Source organism: Rutilus rutilus (genome assembly GCF_951802725.1).
Source record: "Rutilus rutilus genome assembly, chromosome: 1".
Taxonomy (NCBI): domain Eukaryota; kingdom Metazoa; phylum Chordata; class Actinopteri; order Cypriniformes; family Leuciscidae; genus Rutilus; species Rutilus rutilus.
The window spans coordinates 48,207,622-48,229,662 of record NC_140209.1 but is presented as its reverse complement, the minus strand read 5'-3'; the positions used below and the strand labels follow the sequence as shown (position 1 = coordinate 48,229,662).

The 22,041-nt window shown below is 38.3% G+C and overlaps 1 protein-coding gene across 1 annotated transcript; it reads left to right on the top strand.

Moving 5' to 3' along the window:
* Positions 1-323: 323 nt before the first annotated feature.
* Positions 324-14,356, top strand: rnd2 (Rho family GTPase 2). Its single transcript, XM_084435337.1, has 5 exons — positions 324-779; positions 1,733-1,820; positions 8,842-8,951; positions 12,770-12,904; positions 13,820-14,356. The coding sequence occupies exons 1-5, from the start codon at positions 669-671 to the stop codon at positions 14,087-14,089; spliced, it is 714 nt and encodes a 237-aa protein (XP_084291463.1). The 5' UTR covers positions 324-668; the 3' UTR covers positions 14,090-14,356.
* The last annotated feature ends 7,685 nt before the right edge of the window (positions 14,357-22,041 follow it).

Genomic DNA, 22,041 nt, shown 5'->3' with positions numbered 1-22,041 from the left:
TAAATTAATCAAAGATAGACAAAAAGGCTCAGGATTTCAGATGACTCGTGCTGTTCTTCGAGAAATCACTTCTCTCTCTCTCTCTCTCTCTCTCTCTCTCTTTATTTAGGTGCAGGCTAACACAACACTTTCTGACTTTTTTTTTTTTTAAGTTTCACTAATGTTCCGAGTGCATAATATTTGGAATTTTTACGATATTTTCATAATATTTTTCATGACCTTGGGTGGTTTCAGTGATGCGTTAACTTAAATCACATCGTTAACGATTTCCATACACGAGCCAAGAGGGGTCGTTTAATTTAGCCCATGCCCAAACCTCAGTCAGTAGGAAGGCTAGATCGGCAACGGCAACATTTCATTAGAAATCAAGGGTCTGAGAGCTGAGTCGAGAGAGAGAGAGAGAGACAGAGAGACAGACAGACAGACAGACTGCACGAGGCGCGTGACGCGCGAGACTCTGCTGCGCGTGGTGTCACCGTGGGAACCAGGAGACTGACAGGAGGACGGGCGGGGAGGGGCGCGCGCCACGCCAGTGTGAGTGGACTCTCTCCCTGGCACATACCCGTCCGCTCAGACAGACTCACTCTGAATCATTCATTCTGCGTTATAAAGCTCCGTCATCAGGCAGCGGATGGTGTTGGTTAAGCGCTAGGACAGTGCTGATAGTGATGATGATGATGGAAGGACAGTGCAGTCGCTGTAAGATCGTGGTGGTCGGTGACACTCAGTGTGGAAAGACTGCGCTGCTGCATGTGTTCGCCAAGGACAGCTACCCAGAGGTGAACCCATTATTTATCATTAATGTCATATTACTATAAAAACAGAAAATAAGTTGCTAAATTAGACGAGTGGACTGATGACAACAGTCGGAGTAGCCTAATATTATGTCTGTTTTAAACCAATGAACATCTTGCATTGAAGTTGATTTAATTATGCGATTCAAGTTCATACATTGTTATGAGTTCAATAAACTGCATGATGTCCCGAGTTCATCATGTCGCACTGGAGCGCAACTGCATAGAATAAAGGGTTTTTTAACTTGCCACGGAAAGGCGTTCATGAAACGAGACGCTGAAGTGAAACTGTTCGTGATGTTCTTTTTAAATAACATTTCACTACAACACTATAACTAAAAGGTTAGATTGCAAGTTAGGGCCAGTTGCATAAACACAGCGATTATGTCTTAAGAACTAGTCTGACCAACTCGATGTTTTCAATTTTACTTTTACTTCTCAAATTAGACCAATCTATGCAACTTATTTAGTTAAAAAAAGTAATAAGAAAAAAATAAATAGATGACTGACCGAAGGCTGCGCGATGGTGGATTCGTATAGGATAAAACATAAAGACTGTCATCATTTATTGTTTTATTATATACATACATTGCAAGGAGATCAAACAAAACTTTGTTCAAAAAGTAAGCTATTTTAAAGTCACCATGAAATCAAAATTGCTGGTACATGTCTTCTCTGATGATGTGAGGGCGGGGCAACCTGTCACTCACATGACATCACAGCAATAGCAAACCACAACCATCCAATCAATTCCCAATAGACAAAATCAGTTCCCGCCCCTAAATTTTTTCTAGTTTGAGAAGCCGTTTCACTCAGATATACACCACAACAGGGAAGAAAAGACTATCGCAACTTCAGTTTCATGCCGACTTTAAATAGTGGATGTACTGTCATAGTCCACTAAAATGATTTACCAGGAATATGATTTTTCATTGCAGAATTATGTGCCCACGGTGTTTGAGAACTACACTGCGAGCTTCGAGATCGATAAGCACCGCATCGAGCTGAACATGTGGGATACATCAGGTAAGATCTGGCATGGCATCAAATTAAACCATTGTCTGAATAGAAAAACGCTATACTGCCGTTTTTATCCACCATATTTTTTATCATGGAAGTAAGCTATTTTCTGTGAATTTGCCAAGACTTCCAATTCATTTGCCGCTGTAGGGAAACAACTAGAAGAATAACAAAATGCTGCAAATGGTCAAATAATATGCGCTACAAACCAGTGTGTTGATGGTTACGATATTAAATGAATTCAAAAACAAGTAGCAATTTGCAAAATCATAATGGACAGTTTTTGTACAGCTAAAATAACAGTGGATAAGCCCGGAAGTCTCGACACATTCAAATTACAATGACCGTGCCGACTCTCATGTGAAAAATAAGGTGCATAGTATGCAAAATTGTATTTACTTATTTTTGAGAAATCATCAAAACGCATGACTGACCTACTACATTTACCAGACTGCAGTATACAACAGGTTCACAATACGGTATCCCACAATGCACTGCACTTGACCTGAACCAGAAGCAGAGATGGTCTTATTATTGGAAGATACGATGGTCCGTGGCTCTAACTTTGGAAAACATTGGAACTTAGATCACGTGTGACTTGATAACCAATCAAATTACAGCCTCGACGTCATTGAATTTCGTTCAGAGTTGTGCGACAGTCACTGTTTGCGGATACCATAGAAATGAATGAGAAGTGCCGTCAACTAAATCCTACCTGTCGTGCAATTGTCCGTGACTTCTCTTATAAAACACCATTGTGTCAAGTCTAAAAATAGATCAATTCAAAACGAAAGTTTAAGAGCAAACATGTTGAAGATTAGCCGAGAGGCTGTCGATTCATTAAATGATAAGCTGTTTCCTCACAAAAGCGGTTTATTCAGCGTAGCCTCTCCTCCATTGACATCCTTTTTTTTTTAAACAGCCTCTATCCCTGCATCCACAGTGTTACGCTATTTTTTGCTAACCTTGTAGGCTTGCCTTAAAGCGGCTTTGGCAGAAGTAATGTCACTGATTTTTAACAATTTGATCATTTTTTGACTCTTTTTTTGAAATGTGCATGATAATTTCACACCACTCGCTTAAAAAAACATGCTTGTAATACAGTCAGCTATAATGATCACGTACACCGTTCCACATTCACATAACACATACAGGCACACACTGGCCTACGTTCATTACATATATAATAATAAATATATTCTATAAATTACAGTATATTAGGCAGTATGCAATAGGTAGTATACTAGTATTCCACTCCAAACATAGCCAGTGATCTACTGTGACTTATGCATTGTGCTCTCTAGTGGCGTCAGACTGATTAGGACAGTCTGGGAGTGTACATTTTGAAACCTCCTCATGGATAGACAGATAGATGCAATAGCAAACATTCTACTGTAACAAATCCTGGTGCCAGTCTAGTCTGTGCATGGACGCGGTTCATTCCTGTCCCTGCTGACTGCTGACCGCTCTCATGGCCTGGCCGACCTCTTGTGTTTTTGTATTAGAGTAATTGAAAATGGCTCTTTGGTTCGCTGGAGTGACTCACAAGAGTCGGGTAGCAGAACTCTCACTGCTTTGATTTAACAATACACAATAGACAATACAGAGTTTATGAATTTAGAGTAGGATATGATCCTGTTATACTGCTTTTGAGTTCTGGACTGTATCTCTGGGTGAGATCTGTAATATAAATGGCTCTGTGTGGATTCTAGCTTCTCTTCTTTGAAACAAAAAGCCAACAAGTTAGCCAGAACTCAAGTAATATGTTCAGGGCTGTGCGTGTGTGTTTGGACAGTATACTGTCTGTGTGGATTGTAGCACACTTGGTGTTAAGCTACACTACTGCTGACACACACTCGTCCTGACACACACTTCAGGGGTTTCTCAGCAAGCGTGACCCATAAATCCCCCGCTCTAGGCCTCTGCATGTTTCCCCACCCTGCTATAAAAGTCCTTTATGGGAATTTCTTTTCTTGTCATCTCCATTTTTAAGTTCCTATGGGAATGTTTTCCTCTCCCACTGTTGTTGTTGATCTGTAGGGTTGTGCCGGTGTCAGACTGTAACCCTGTCGAGAGTAAATCTTCTCTTTACTGTAAGCGTTCTCATACACAGTCTGGGACACAACAGTCCATGTTTCAGCATGATAATGAAGTTCAACTGGTTGTGAACTTTATCACTGTTTAAAAGTGGTGTCAGTAAGCCCTCTTGACAACAGCCAGGCACCAAGCGGCTATGTGTGTAAAGTATATGTATAATCAGATGTACTTTATTGGCCAATACTGTCTTACCAAGTAACCTAAAATGATGCACAAGTTGGTGTAACTTGTAAACAGTACAAAAGTATGTAAATGCTAAACTAATGCATTTCCCTATGTATGGCCACATGCATTAAAGGTGCTTTCTGCATCTCTTTCGCCACCAAATGTGTCGCAAAAACAACAGCAATGTTTGGAAATGCATACAAACATACTACTCTAATTCTTACACACAACTTGCACACTACTTGTACTCTATTTGTATGCATAGAATACCAAAATGACCTTTTACATTTTGGAAAACGTGTAGCATGCAACAGAGCAAACTGCATGAAATAGCCTACTGTATCCCACAATGCACTTGACTTGACCTTCCATCACGAGCATGATGAATGAGCCAGAAGTAGAATCAGCTACAAAATCTTCTTTTTTTTGACAAATGTTGTGTAAAAAAAATAAAAATAAAAATACACACATACATATATATATATATACATTTTTATTTCCAAGATAACAACTGCTCATAGTTGTCTCCACGCATTAAGCTGGGATAAAATAAAGTATTTTGACATGTAAAGAAGTAGCTTTTTAAGTACTAGGCTACACAATTATGTAACCATATGAACAAATCTGCCACCAGAAGTGAGCTAAATGTTATTTAAAAAAAAATCTAACAGAATACCACTTTAATAAATAAATAAACATTATATATGATTAATTTCATTATTATTATTATTTTTAACTTTAAGTGTCTCTTTAAGAAAAAAATGTCACACACATACCATTTGGACTTTGTTGTTGTCATGGTTACAGATTATGTTGTCATCCAGTTCAGGTGTTTGTTGTTTCAAAGAGTATTTAAGTTCATGCTTGTTTTCCTTTCAGTTGTTGGGTATTGTTAATGTCTATGTGTTGGTTGTCTAACTTTATCATTGGTTTTGGATTCGCTTGTGGATTTATGAAAAACTGTTAGGATAAATCATATCTTCCTCGTCATATTTGATATGCAACCAAGCCCGTGACAAAAAAAAATGGAACAAAAGCTGTCACTCGGGCAGTACCCTTTCAAAGGTTACTAATATGTATGCTTTAGGTAACAATATATACCTTTAAAGTAATATGCATTTTTTTAGCACTAAAAAAGTACAAATGCGTACCTTTTGAAAGGCAACTACCCTTTTGTACCATTTTTTCTGAGAGTGTGGGATATAGGAAGTATTTTGCCATGAAAGGGATTAGCTTTAAGTGCTACAAAATTATGTAAACATATGAATAAATCTTAATTTGTCACAATGTGTTGATTTGTAATGAATGATTGTGTAAAGTGAATTTGCTGTTGTAAAATCTAGAACTGGATGTTGGGAGTATTGGCCCGACCATCTGGAGAACTAGGGCAACTGATAATTTGATGACTAATGAGAAATGAGTAATGAGAACGCTGAATGGTAATGAGAGGCTCCCTTTGTTTCACCAAGTGTGATTTGTTTTGTTAATGCGTATGCTTTCTTAAGCATTTCCCTCTGTGTTTTCAGTTATATCGAGTCGTCCCTCAGTTGGTAAAACCAAAAAACATGTTGACAGAAATCCACTTATAAGGAAGTCTATGGGGCTGTAGTGGGACGTTTACACCTAAGACTTCCATTCTAATCACACATCTGTCAATGCGATTTTTGTGTGACGTTCTGAGAAATCAGTTGTAATCAACAGCATGGACCAGATGTTGTTCATAGAGCTTAAAGGGAAAATGAAAACTATTGTGTCATTCCTAAGCTAAATGACTTTTCTTCTGTGGAATTCAATGTTGTTTTGAACCTCGTAGACTTTCATTACATGGACAAAAAAGGTTGAAACATTCTTCAAAATATACAAGTCATACAAGTGACATGAAGGTGAGTAAATGATGACTGAATTTAAATGTTTGGGCGAACTATCCCTTTATCCTGTTTTGAATTGAGGGCATTTGAATTCTGCTTAGCCTGTTTGCTCAGTACCTTTAGGCCTGTTTAGATCTACAAAAATGCGAACATAAACACAGATTCACACAGGTAATCAAGCTGTGTCTCTGATGGGTCTTAATGAGGTGTCTGCGGATGTGTGAGCATATGTGTGGTGCTCCTGAGCTAACCGACACTCTTGTGCTTACGGCTACATCTTCAACAATCTGTAATGACATCCCATAGAGTTCTGCTTCAGTCACACTCACTCTCACACACACACACACACACACACACACACACACACACACACACACACACACACACACACACACACACACACACACACACACACACACACACACACACACACACACACACACACAGCTGCACAGCTGGCAAGAGGTGAATCTAGGGACTGGAAGAGGAGAATGTTTACTGGCAAACATTCAGGTCAGCGTTTCATATGGACACACTGTTCTTGACAAGATACAAATTATGTCTAGCACTACAGACATAATCACAGTAATAATGTCTAGAAAATGAAACAACTGGCAGAGATTTATGTGGTGATTTATAACATCCACTGCAAACAAGACAGGAAATGAATTATTTTTTAACATGGTGTGAATGTTTTAGCATCGGCAGAGAAGAGTGACCATATTTTTAAACAGATACAGACAACAGAAGTGCTAAGAAGTGTTTACACACTTACAAACGCAGAGGCTGCGATGCGGCGCAACTGTATGTGCGCGCGCGTGTGTGTGTGTGTGTGTGTGTATTGGGTTTTTACTGAGCCGTACTGTGGGTACAAATCTGTCCCAAGAAATTGACAGAATGTCTCTTTTAGGGGACATTCCATCCATACGTAATGAAAGGAAAATGATTAAAATACATTTTATTATTATTCTATTAATAATAATAAATAATGTATGAAACATTTACCTTGTTATGAAGGGGTACAGTATTATTATGATGATTACAAAAAGGGAAATGAATAATATATGACATATATTATTTGTTTATTATTTATAATAGTAATAATAAAACTAATAATACATGAATCATCTTACCTTTTATGAAAGGTAACATTATTATCATTATCATTAATAATAATAATACTAACATAAATAAACGACATAAGTCTATAGTGTGTCCTCATTTAAACAGATAAGTAAGCAAGTGTATTTTAGAAGCTGTTGCAGTGAGAACAGTGTCCCTGTGGATTAGCACTCTCAACATGGCAGCAAACAACAAACCAACAATATCAGCCTTTCTTTCCATTCCAGCCTCTTTCTTTGTAAAATTTTATTAGTTTCTTCTTATCCTTATTTCCATTCTCATCTAAGAAATTATATTCAACCAACACTGGCTATGGTTGACAGATCTGCCAGAGAGGATTGTGGGACATGTAGCTCATAGGGTGACTCCTGAGGCCGGCCCATAATAACTGATAGCTTTGATCAGCGCTTCAAACACTCATTGTCACTCTCACAGTCCTCTCTCTTTCCCTCCCTATCTCTCACTGTCTATGTCTGGATTTGTGTCCTCACTCGAGGGAAGGACAGGAGAGTGAGAGAGAGGAGATCAGGAAAGACAAGAGAGCATGGCAGTTGTAGACAGTGGCAGTAAGTATGTATACTGTGCACGTTATGCAAATTTTCTATATGTATACCACAATGCTATGAGCTAAACTTGCTTATCTTCTATTTCCAACATCACAAATGATCTGGAAGCAATATAACTGTGATTTCTAATCTATTTCTTGACAAATTAGCAAGTATGACACAAAACGTTTTATTTCAGTGATTATAACTGGACACCACTAAATTAAACACACAACGCAGTGAGGTCAGGTGACAACAACAGCATAATACCGTGCTAATATTCTACTGTAATAATAATGTTGCAAATAGAAAGCAGTATATACTGCACAATGTCAGTTTTCCATTGAGAACAAAGCCATGGAAAGAGAGTTTATGGAAAAGGGTTATTATAATTAACCTTTTTTTACTTGGAATAAAATAAAATAAATAAAATATAAAAACTTAATGTACTAAAAATAACTAAAACTGAAATAGAAAATAATATATAGACATATTAAAAATGTCAAAAATACACAAAAAAGCTTTAACTAAAATTAAAATAAATTGGGAAAATATAAAAACTAATTCAAAATATGAATAAAAAGTATATTAGTTTTAATAAATAAAAACTAGTATCTCAATAATACTAAAATATCACTGATAATGACCTCAATTACGTTTCATTAGTGGTGCTCAGTTATTTTACTGGAAATAAAACCAATTATTTAGCATTTGTATTTCGTGTAAAATGTTTTAATGCATAAAAACAGAGACATAAAAAAATCTTTGCTGTATTACTTTTAATTCATTCAAATCAATTACACTGGAAATGGTGTCAAGTTAGCCACATTTCATTGTGGGAAACAATGGGTAAACCAGGAATGTTGCCCCGAACCCTCTGACAAGGGGAGGCTGAAAAACATTTACATAATGTGCACAATAAACACACATTATGAGCAGTATGGACGCTAATGTTAAAATGTTATTCTGAACATAGCCAAAAAGAAAGAAATGACTGCGCTGGAATCAAACTGACCTCTCTCTCTTCCTGCTCAGGCACTCACCACTGGAGAAACATCAGTCTTTTATATCATCTGCCCTGCTGTATGACCCACTGTACATAATTTGTACGTGTCACAGCAGTTAGCACACCATTAGCAGTGTTTCGCTCTTTGATTTGAGCATCAGCTTTATTTATTTTATAATGAAGCGGTTTTTCTCCTGACCCCTCTCTGTGCTTGTGTTCTGCAGGGTCCTCGTATTATGATAATGTGCGACCGCTTGCGTATCCGGACTGTGATGCTGTGCTCATCTGTTTTGATATCAGCAGACCCGAGACGCTGGACAGCATCCCTAAGAAGGTCAGAATCTCCTTTCCTTTCCTTTCTTCTTTTCTCTCATCCTTAAAACGTATGTACTTGTAAAAGTGCATTTTGGAATGGCCATTATTAGTTGTAGTTGTAAACACTCGGATACTTGCAGCGTTAGTCTCTCGCTGTGAAAACACAATGTAATTGTTGACTAAGAGAGGTTTTTGTTTGTGGGTGTTTCGCAGTTGGCGGATGACGGCATTGTGGATTTACACAAAAATACAAGCTTTACCTAAAAACACAGATGCCAGCAATTATGTGGTGATGAGGGTGTGAGCCTAGCGCTGAAAAGTTTAAATGTGTTTTTCAGTTTTAAGTCTATATATGTCTAGTGAGAAAAAGATATTCGGATGATATAGGAAGAAGAGTGGGCAGTATGAACAAATATCACGTATATTTATATATGTAACGGTAAAAAGTACCATTCAAAAGTTTGAATGGTAAGAAATTAATACTTTTATTCAGCAAGGACACATTCAATTGATTGAAAGTGACTGTTATCAAGATATTTATCATTTTACATATAAATGCTGTTTTTCGATTTCCCCCCAAAAATTATGGTTTCCACAAAAATATTTGTAACATTGATAATAATAAGAAATGTTTATTGAGCAGCAAAACATCATCATCATGTGACACCGAGGACTGCTGAAAATTCAGCTTTGCCATCACAGGAATACATTTGAAAATATATTAAAATAGAGAACAGTTCTTTTTAATTGTAATAATATTTCACAATATTACTGTTTATAGTGTATTTTGATCAAATAAATGTAGCCTTTGTGAGCCTTAGAGACTCATTTCAAAGACAGAACCCAAACCTTTGGATGGGTAGTGTATATGGGTTTCTTTTTTTAATTATTAGGGAGTGATTTAATCTGATGTAATTATCCCAAAATTACTCTAAATGCCTTTCATTCTCTAACTGTCCTAATGCTAACCCTGCACCAGCAGACACACTGAATGCTGTTACATTTCAGCATCTCACCTCTGAGGCCACAGGGGCGGAGCTAAAGGCTGTTGTGGAATGTTGAGAGGCAGGCGGCGACCTCCGATTGGCCAGTTAATGGTGGCATTTAAGGTTAAAGATCACAGTGCTGTTTGATGGATGGTTGAACACATTCAGAACCTGTGAAATGGTGCCATAGCTGAGATTGCTGAACCTTTGCAGGGGCTGGTGAATAACACACATGCACCATGCATGCTCACACAGAAGCTCTCTGAATAACTGGCTCTGTATGGTTCTGCATTAGCAGGAATGTTCCTGAAAACAGCCTGGTCTGTGTCATTTCAAGCTACACTGGTGTAAAAGGAGATTTGAAGCTGTTGTTGTTGTTAACTTTGCTGTATAGTTAATTGAGAAAAACTGGTGTAAATATTGTCTGATTTGATTTGAATGTGCATTAGTGTGAGTGTTTGTAAGTATTCAGACAATAGCTGGTCAAATTGCTTCCCTAATTCTCTCTCTCATGCACACACAACTACATTATTCATTCATTATGCACACATAAATGACAGGAAGGGAGAAAAACCACAAGCTCACTGTGTTACAGCATAAACAACTATTACAAGTATTGGCTAGAAAACTAAATAAAATATTTAAATATTATTCCCAAACTTTAAATACTGAAATCGATACATTACAGTTGTAATCAAAATGATTCAACCCCCATTGCAAATCAGGTTTACTGGAAATATTTACAGACTTTGAGTTGTTTGCGATGAACAAATCAAGCAAAAGTCATTGAAATAGCTAAACACAACAAATGTTTCAAGTGGTTTCCCCCAAACTCATGACTTCTGCAGTCTTAAAATTATTTAATCCCCTGAATAGAATCATGAGTCACAACAGCACAAATCTGCAAAACAGGCGTTGTCTCAATCTCACCTGATGCAACTAATCAAGGGCTTCATTAGTTGCACCAGGTCCGCTTGAGCTAGAACACATGAAATATCTGAACTTGCTAGGTTTGTTGAGTGTCACATTTGACTGCATGTTAGAAATATGGATAAGTCAAAAGAATGGTCCAAAAAGTTAAGAGAAGATATCATCGCCCCTTAACAAACAAAGAACAGGGTAGAAAAAGGCTGAAAAAGGAAGCCATCAATGGCTGCAACCAAATTTCTGAGTAGACAGGTTCAGAAAAACCCTCAAGTGACTGCAAAAGACCCACAGCAAGACTTGGGCTCAATCCCAAAACACCCGGAGACTCATTCGTTTTCGCGCTGACAACGAGCAACGTTTCCTGAAGTCCAAAAATACTTAGGCGTCGAAGATATCGTCATCTCCGTTGTTTTCTGCGAACTTCAGAAAAAAAATTCAAAAAAATAGCTGTAACTCACGCAATTGAGATGACTACAGCTGACGACGGCATCTTGGAAGTTTGTGATAAACAATGGCGCATCTCCTGTGACGTAAGCGCTAGCAACTACGTATAATGACGTGTAACGGTGTAGTAGTGGTGTCCCATTTCTTAGGGGAATATTTTCACCCCAACGCCTTGCCATTCTGTTTCAAGGGGCAAGGGTAAGGGGTAGGCGAAGGGTTAGGGGTAGGCGAAGGGGTATAAAATAGAATTGGGATTGGGCCTTTCAGCTTGCACAGTAAGGTGCGTACTAAACACGTCAGAAATCCAAGACGAAAACATACACCACTACTGACCCAAAAGCCAGAGAAAAGTGCTCAAAATCATTTAAATAAGCCACAGAAGTTTTGGGATTCTGTTCTGTGGAGCGATGAAAAAAAAACTGTAACTTTTCGGCCCTACGTCTCAGAGGTATGTCTGGAGGAAGGAGAATGAAGCATATGCTGAAAAGAACGCTCTGTCTACAGTTAAGCATGGTGGTGCTCGGTGATGCTCTGCGGCTGCTTTGCATCCTCTGGCACTGGAAACCTGCAGCGTGTGGAAGACAAGATGGATTTATTGAAGTACCAGGAAATGCTAGGAGAAAACATGTCATCAGTGAGGAAGCTGAAGTTTGGGCGTCATTGAACCTTCCAACAGGACAATGATCCCAAGCATACCTTAAACTCCACCAAGGCATGGAAGATTCTACAGTGGCCATCATCACAGTCACCTGGCTTGAACCCCATAGAAAATCTCTGGTGGGATTTGAAGGCGGCGTTTGCAACACGCAGACCCAAGAATATTACTGAACTGGAGGCCATTGCTCATTAGGAATGGGCTAAGATTCCTCAGAAACACTACCAGAAGCTGGTGTCTGGTTATACATCTCGTTTGCAGCAGGTCAGAACAGCAAAAGAGTTTTCTACTAAGTACTAAAGATGCTTGCCATGAAGGGGTGGAATAATTTTGAGACTGCAGGAGTCAAAACAAAAGTTGCAAACAGCTGAAAGTCTGTAATTTTGCCAATAAACCTGATTTGCAATGGGGGTTGAACAATTTTGATTACCACTACATTTACATTTACATTTATTCATTTAGCAGTGACAACTGCTAAATTGACATTTAGATTACAACTGTACAAATAGCTGGATAAGGAAGGATAGATAGATAGATAGATAGATAGATAGATAGATAGATAGATAGATAGATAGATAGATAGATAGATAGATAGATAGATAGATAGATAGATAGATAGATAGATAGATAGATAGATAGAAATCATTTGTAACAATGTAAAATCTTTACTGTTTGTTTTTATCAATTTAGTGTATCCTTGCTGAATAAAAGTATTAATTCCTTTTTAAATGCCCCAAACTTTTGAATGGTTGTGTAGATCAGTAGGTCAGTAGGTGGATAGATGTTTTTATTTAAAGTGACAGATTCTTTCTTTCGTTCTTTCAGTGGCAGGTGGAGGCTCAGGAGTATTGTCCTAATGCAAAGTTGGTGTTGGTTGGCTGTAAGTTGGATATGAGAACAGATGTCAGCACCTTACGAGAATTGTCCAAACAGAGACTCATACCTGTCACTCATGAACAGGTGAGTTTACACACACTCTCACACACTCAGGGGACTAGAACACAAAGGAAAAAAAGCGAGATTGTGTTAGGACATCAGTGTTTACTCAACTGCTGCTACACAAACACAAGAACTAAGACACATAGTCGGAAGTTTGCTAGCAAGCTAACCATAAAAAACACAAATATCGCTCATAGTGTCTAAATTAATACGAATTAAGATTAATTAATTAATTAAACATTTATTTTCTATAAGCCAAATATATTTACCTTCCTTAAGGACTATATAAAAATGTTTTAAATATTTTTAGATGAAGTATAGCATGCGAAGTATATGTACTGCGGTACAGTGATGTCACAGCTTGAAATGTCATGTCAACCGCTCATATCTTGTGATTGAAACCATTGAAGCACTCACAGACACTAAAAGAAAGGTCTATAATTACACATTAAAACAGAGAGAGCAGTAGAAAATGTTCCCTCTATTACGTCAATGCTCTGAGCGGGTCAACTCGCTGTAGCAACGTTTCATTATGAAACACCTAGTTCTCGCTATAATTCTACTCTGTAAAGAGAGAAATAGATGGCACTTTATATTAAAATGGTACAACTCTGTGTCCCACTACTTTTATTTTTAAAGCATTATGGGCAAAAATTACATGTTTTTGCTGTGAGGCCTATTAGATACGTTCATGTACTTTCACTGACCTTTTATTGTGTAAAAAAAGAAAAGAAAACACTGACATTTTAGAGGAGTTCCAGGTATTATTTTTGTACCCTATTCGAGGAAAGTACCATAAAAAAGTTTACATTAAAGAGCGCAAAAGAGTGACAAGGAAATTGCGATGTTTTTTTGATAGAGAAATGAGAAAGTAAATGCTCCTGGATAGTTCTGACTCAGTACAATGATGTTGACTTCTTTCTGTCTGTCTATCAGGGGAGTTTACGAGCACGCGAGCTGGGCGCAGTTGCATACGTGGAATGTTCATCCCGAATGTGCGTGAACAGCGTACGAGACGTCTTTCACATCACCACGCTCGTGTCCGTCAGACGTGAACCCGCCCCGAGCCTCAAGAGAAGCTCCTCGCGCCACGCTCTCAAGCGCATATCTAATCAGCCTCTGCTGCCAGTCAGCTCACAAGACACACCCCTTGAACCCACCCCGACCCTCAGGGAGGACAGAGCCAAGAGTTGCACAATCATGTAGACTAATGCATACAGTCACAGCAGGGTGTGAGGAAGAAAAGATTGCACAGAAGGGACAGAATCTCTGTATTTATGGGACATTGAGGGTCATATTGTCCTACGGCCCATGGGACTGTACAGTTGTGTGAATACATTATACAGAGGAGTTCTATTTATTAACTTCAAGTTTGCTTTTATTTTTTATCATTGTTGTATGGTTTAGCAGACCTAAGTGTCACAGAGTGTGTAAAACAAATGCAAAAAGAATAAATTAAAAAAAAGGGTTTGGAATTTTATGTGTGGACAGCTTCAATACTCCCCAACCCCCAAGTGTCATACTTTCATTTTAACTCTTGGGACACACTTCTCTAGAGGTTGCAGATCTGTAACAAGCTCATTTGTGTGGAACTAAATCCCTGGAATTCTGGAGTTCTGAGAATCTTTCCCCAGCATTAGTGATCATTAGCATTAGCATTAGCAGAACAAAGACATCTGTGACTTCTGCTGTTCGCTCCTTTACATGTGTGACAGCACCATCAGTCATGCTCCATGCCATCACAAAGACTTCATTCACACTATACTGAAACACCAATGCAAATGCTGGCTAAGGATAGATGTGGTATATTTTTGGATATTATTCATGTGGGAACTGAGAAGATGAGTTTTCTAGGTTACATAAAAGTTAAAGGGATAGTTTACCTAAAAATGAAAACTCTGTCATCATCTACTCGCCCTCATGTTGTTCCAAACCTGTTTGACTTCTAGTGTAGACAAAAGAATGAAGGTTTGACATGACGTGAGGGTGAGCAAGGGTACATTTTTTTGGCAACTTTCATTTTGGGGTAAACTACCCATTTAAACTCTGTGGATTAAATTAGAAAATTACTTTAAATTGTCAGTTTGTATTTGTATTATTCAGTTTGTAAAAACTCTTTTAACGTTACTGTTTACTCATTGTGAACAACGCACGTACATTGAAAGTAAATAAATGTTATACATAAATGTTATAATACACACAGTTTTGAAATAATATTGAGATAAAAATGATTTTTTAACATTGTGGTCCAATATTTGAACTCATTTCAGTACCATGTCGATACAAGAAATAATATAATAACACTGTATATAGCATGTATACAGTATATACACTGTTATATATCAATATGCAAAAGTATAGGGTCAGTTTGATTCTTTTTTAAATAATTAATACTTTTATTCATCAAGGACACATTAAATTGATCAAAAGTTGTGCTTGTTATTACAGTGTAATTGTTACATATGTTACATGTACTTACCATAGTAATAACAGTAAATTATGCATAATTACATGCAACTAACCCTAAACCAAATCCTAATCCTACCCTAACCCTATAGTAAGTACATGTAGTTAATTAATATTACTCAGTACTTAAATGCATAATTACACTGTAACAATGTCACCTTAAAATAAAGTGTAACCAAAAAATCTTATGACCCCAAACATTTCAGTACAGAATAATTCATATAAGTGCTTTATGCTTTTACCAACAATATGAACTGGCATTGCTTTTAAACTCTTATATTGCCTTTCCCCATTGGTTTCCATTGTAAGTTTGGTTCCACATAATTCATAGAAAATAACAATTTCTCCTTGCAGGGTTTACAAAAGTGTATGGTAACAATTATAATTTTGTTTCAATGAATTATTTGACTAATTTATATTCTAGAGGCCAGGAGAACGGGGAGTTTTGTGCTTTTTATGTCTATTCCAATTTGGAATAAAATCATAATCCAACTTCAAAGAGAAGTAACTCAAGAAATCCGGCTTTGTGCAGCATTACAATGTTCTGGATACAGCAAACAGTGGTTATTTCTGTATGCAAATTCTCTTGGAGCCAGTTAGATGCACGAAGAAAAAAAAAACCCACTAGGGCAGGAAAAATCCAGTCATTGCCACGGCAACTGTGTACAGCTTTGTGACATCACAACAGAGTCTAGCATGAGGGGAATGCTGTTGCCGTGGTTTCTGGAGGCTCTACGAAGAAGTCCATCAATTTTAACAAACTGAGAAATACATGTTAACATGTATGCATACACACACACACACAAAGAGGTCATGCATCCAACCCTGATTGACAGATGAGTTCGAATTAGTCGTGTTTAAGTTTAAACACTTATTTTACATGTTAAACACATGTTATGTATTAGTGAACACTGCACACAAGCACGTTCACTCACTGAGACACACACACACAGAGAGAGAGAAACATGTGGCGTGATGAGCTTCTGACAGCAGCAGGTAGATGAGGCTGCCAGCAACAGTCATGACCAGCCGAGCCCTACAGCTCAGCCTGCAGTGTAAGAGGATTAGATGTGTGTGTGTGTGTGTGTGTGTGTGTGTGTGTCTGACAGTTAGCCATCATGTGCACTCTGAATATTCAATGACACATTCTTCCCTTCAAAGTCCTAACCACTGGTTTTACACTGGAATATGAAATTGCTCATTTGCTGGGCAAAACAGGAATGATGAACTAAAAAGAAGCATGTGAATGCACACAGTCTTTTAATAACTCACAAGTCAAAAAGGATGATCAAGTGTGTGTCTCTAGAGTGTATCCGTCAAGTTTTGGCTCCCCCCACGAGGATAGTAAATCCTGAAATCAGCAACCAGTGTTCCCCACGAGGAAAACCACTTAAACATTTTTTTTTTTTTTTTTAATTAACGACAATATAAAAATGCTTAAAGGGTTAAAGGGGATAGAAAATATTTTTAGTTCAGTATAAAACAGTAGAAGTCAAAGGAGGGACCGTACTATGATACAAAAACAAACGTGGGACTGAGTGTGTGTGGCTGGCAGATCATGTTGAATGGCAAAATGCCCTTTCGTCTGCGAGTAACCAGATGAACAGACAACAGGGGTGAATTAGCATTCGCATTAGTATTCCAGCCTTAAAATCACATTTCAATTGAGAGTTCACAGGTGCGACGAAAGGCGAAACAAACAGAGCTAAATATGAAATCTTATGTGACAAGGTGATGTTTCTGTTCAACTGCCGTGCTCTGATTGTCTATGAGCATGTGTAGACTATAGCGTTTGTTTTGCCACTGAATGATTTGAGAGTTATGCCCAATTACTTTTTTTTGTAAAGCAGCTTTTTTTGGGCTGTTTTAAAACACAGGTCTATACTACTAATATTAGTATTGTCCCAAATATCCTGATACAGACCTGATGTAACCCCACCCCTTTTCAGTGCATGCGCTTGTCGTGTTCTGTCTTCCGGTTTGTATTTCCACAGCATCAAGGAATACATAGAAATATACAGATCTAATGCAAAAATGGAAGCTCAAACACAGAATTCTAAAGATGGCTGTGTGCTTGTTTCTCTTTCTCTTGTTTCTCTAATTCTTCAAATTACACTATATTCCAATATGCAAGACAAGCTAAGACAAGCCTGGACTTGTGGCAGGTGGGCAGGTGCTTGTATTATGTTCTGCATGTTTGTTCCTGTAAGTGATTGATTACAAAGTAAGTCATTTAATTTATATTGTATCTTTGGATGGAAACAGCTCATTATATACTAATCTTGTTTACGCTATTGAATTCTTGTGTTACTAATTGCTGTTTTTATTCAACCAGTTTTTCAAATGTCACTTGTAATTCACTTTGTTTGTGCTGTTTGTAATACCGTTTATGAACCTACTTAATTGTTCCTTTTTTTGTTTGTTTGTTTAATTGTAGACCTCAAATATCAACATGCATACAGATTAGCCTCAATAAATCTTTGAACTGGACATCAATGGGGAAAATTCCAATCGGAGGTGAGCATCCCTATGCCCTACTCACTCTGAAGGCCAGAGCACTTGAAGTGGAGACTTCGGAGGGAGCAGGGCACTTGTGTGTCATAATGAAGCCGTTTGGAACTCACTTGGCGAAGGGAGCAATGAAAGACCGAGGTGCGTTTCATTCGAACGTAAGTGGACTGCGAAGTGGACTTCACAGGGTATTTCCGCCATCTTAAGTGAGATTCCAATCTGAAGGGAGTGAACATGTTCAGTTCGAAGGGCACTGCAAACATCGTAGGGAATAAGGGAACACTGATACATCACTTCACAGGAAGTGGAGAGCGAAAATGACCCAACTGTCATTGCACACCGCGTCACCAGTCTTAACCATAAAACAGAGTCGTTGGAAGAGTTTTTAAGCGGCTTTGCGATGGAGGATTTTAGGTATGCATTTGAGTATTCATAAATATTGTTATTATTATACAAACTAGAGTATTTATGAATCGTTACGGTGATGAATGTTACATTTGCATGGTCTATGAATACGTAAACAAAGTAAAAGTGTGGAGAAGCAGCTGAGGCGCTGTCATTTTTTTAATTTGACCTTATTTACCTCAGGAATGTTTACTATGCAGCTGCGCCTGTGAAAGAAAGCGCACCAGATGAGATCGCTATTTAGACCATTTATTAAGAACACATTTGCATACAGTTAACCAAATAAATTTTTTTTAAATGACAGTTACAGTAATACTTCATATCTGTTAATAGTCAATTAAATATAGTCTAATAACCGAATAAAACTACCGGTAATAGATAAATACAATGTTTTTATTATATTTATTAGATACACACTGTATGTTTTGTATGTGTATAGGCCTATTATATGACTTTTGTTTTGATGTTTAGAATTGTGTCCACATTATCGTTGTTCAGCAGATTTTTGTGGGCGAAACCAGTCATTTCAATAGGGATCAATGCAGTCTTGAATTCTGCTTGAGGATTAAAGATTTCCCCATAACAAGTTCAAATTGGTCACATGGATTCGACACATTGGCCAAACAAAAACTGCTTGGTTTGAAAGTGACTTCTGTGTGAGCCGTGCTTCAAACATCGCTACAATAGACAGAGGACCTTTTTGAAATTTCACTAATGTGTGTAGTCAGAGAATCATTAGCATTAAAGTGTAAGGTTCAGTGTATTAAAGGGGTCATATAATGGTACATGCACTTTTACAAGTTGATTGTACTGAAATGTGTGTTGGCAGTGCCTGTACACAACCATCATAAAATGATAAAAATCCATCCAGTGTTTTGTTTTTTAATCTTCTTATATGTTTTCCCCCTTCTCAAATCAAGCCGTTCGATTTTGTGACGTCACAAAATCGACGCCCCTCCCACGATTGTTGATTGACAGCAGCGTTTCAACACAGACCCGCCCTCGCTCGTGAGCGAGCTGTCAATCATAGTCGGCGCGGTCATTGTTGATACGCTGGAGCACTGTCTATGAGCAGAATGGTGTCTAAGCGATTGTGGTGTTCTGTTCTTGGGTGTAATAAGGAACACAGCAGTCATTTTTATGTTCCTAAATCCGAACCGCTGAAGACGCAGTGGCTGAGTTTGTTTTCGAAGGGAATATTCCCCACGATCAACGTCAATGTTTTCATGTTTGCGCGAATCATTTCACACACCAGACTGCTTTACAAACGAGGGTCGGTAACGTTATAAAGCTGGTTTTGCTAAGAAGCTGCTCCTGAATAAAGGATCGGTACCAAATATTCGTGTTCCTGCTGCACCTCCAGAATAACTGAAGTGAGTGTAACGTTTTATTAACCTTTATATTAATATTTATATTAATCTTTGCAAATCGCTTGCTGCACGCTTCACGATGAATGCGGCTGTTTACACTCAGGGTACATTACGGCATCTTTTCTATGTACGACGTTCTCAATATAATTCATAATCCCACGTTTATAATGAACAACGTGTTATGGTTATTGTGTTACAATCGGTGTGCGCACTGAACAGAGGGGCGGGGTGAGCAAAGCTCATTATCATTTAAAGACACATGCACTTAAACGGCGTGCTGAAAACAGAGCTGTTTTTGACCAGGTAAAATTAGTGTTTTCTTACAATACTAATGAGAATTTTTAATTAAAGTATATTACAGACTTTTAATTTAGACCCTAAAGAATCATATTAGCTTGTACAAAAATGACATTATAGGACCCCTTTAAGAAACAGGCAAAAGTGGCTTGCTGTTCATAGGTTGTTTAGCTCCGTGGTCAAGCTAGTATTTAACTGGTATCCAGCTGGTCAGTATTGGAGACCGGCTGGCTACCACCCCCTACACCCACTTTAAAACCAGCAAAAACAGACAAGCTATAACCACTGTAGGCTGATCTAAGCTGTTCAGCAGAGTTTGTGAGTGTTCACTCGCGACAGATTTTGTGACTGATGTTGTCAGCACAGTCTGTTTGTGTTTTGGATGACTGACACATAAACACAGAGCTTGTGGAACTCTCACTGATCAGATTGAGCTTCATTGACACTGAGTCTCTAAGTGCACTTTGCTCTCTGCATGTGTCCACAAATATACACAAACACACTTACTGTAAGCAAGTACTGATGAAACACTTGCTTTGGTGTTGCCTGGAAACTTTGTGTGTGTGTGTGTGTGTGTGTGTGTGTGTGTGTGTGTGTGTGTGTGTGTGTGTGTGTGTGTGTGTGTGTGTGTGTGTGTGTGTGTGTGTGTGTGTGTGTGTGTGTGTGTGTGTGTGTGTGTGTGTGTGTGTGTGTGTGTGTATTTGTGCGTGCCTTGGCACTGGAGTTCAGAAGCTGAATAATGGATGAGAATGTTGATGTAATTTCCAGACACACTTTGCTGCATCTGCTTTTTAGGAATGCAAAGGTTTATTGGCGCTGCCCAGGCAAGACGCCAAACCTGGTGTGGAAAGTGGCAAAACAAAAGGAGAAAAAGAGACACAAGAGAGGGAGAGAGATCAAGTGAAGTCTTTGAAGAGTGACATGCACACTTGACACGCACAAACACTGTCAACATGCGCAAACATTCTCAAGCAAATATATAGACGTCCTCTCCCTCTCAGCCGTGGCGCTGATTGGTTCACACAGATAGTTCACTCTCTCTTCTATCTCTGTGGCGCGAGCAGTTAAAGGTGAAGGCTCAGTGAGATTCTATAGTCTGTCACCATGTCTGTCTGACTCCTGAGACCGGTCAGAAGTGAGTCAAGGGTTAAAATATTCTGTTTGATTTTGTAAGATGAAACCTGGGGGAACTATCTATAGCATCATAGATCTCATATAATAAAGGCTAGATGTCTCGTGCGCGCTGCTGGCCAATGGAGGTCGACGTCCGCACACGGTGGCCATCTTACCACATCTTACCACATTATTATAATGAATAATTATAACAACGGACTTCCATATGAAAGAATTATAGCCACGTTAATAACGTTTGTAAGAAACCAAACCGTTTGTAAATCCGTCAAGATTTCAGCGAGATAAGAGGATTTGTGTGCGTGCTGATCACTCACCTTAATTCACAGCTTCCCTGTGGTAAGATGGCCGCCGGTGATGCCGGAAGTGACTCCGCTGTAAGACATCTAGCCTTTATTATATGATATCTATGGTTAGCATTCCCATTCTTTTTTTCTTTTTTTTAGCCAATCACCTGAGCCATAAATGCTATGTGGCTAATTGCTCAGAAGTTGATGCTGTGATAATGCTGATTGGTAAAGGCTGTTGACATGTAAAAATAATCATGCTTAGCAATACATAATATAATTTAATAGAATAGAAAGATGGTGTTTGCCCTCATATTACAGCATCTACCAGTTTAGCTACTAACTGCCGATGATAACCAGACAAACCTTCACCCTTGATGAAGCACAGATCTTTTCTTACATATTGTGACGTACATCCAAGTGAAACGGACTATCGAAAAAGAAAACATGCGGGACAAAAACAAAAAACATGCGGGCCATTGACTTCTATTCATCGGTTGTTGATTGGATGGAGGCCGATCTTGCAGTTGATTGTAAGAAAGGGGCGGGGTTTACATGTACAAAATGATTGGAGAAGTCCTGCACATATCCTAGACACGCCCCTGATCCCCAGAGAGATGTCCGGAGGAAGATCGAGTTATGACATTTTGATTACAAGGTCAAAACTCATTTTAAAAATGAAATCCATAAG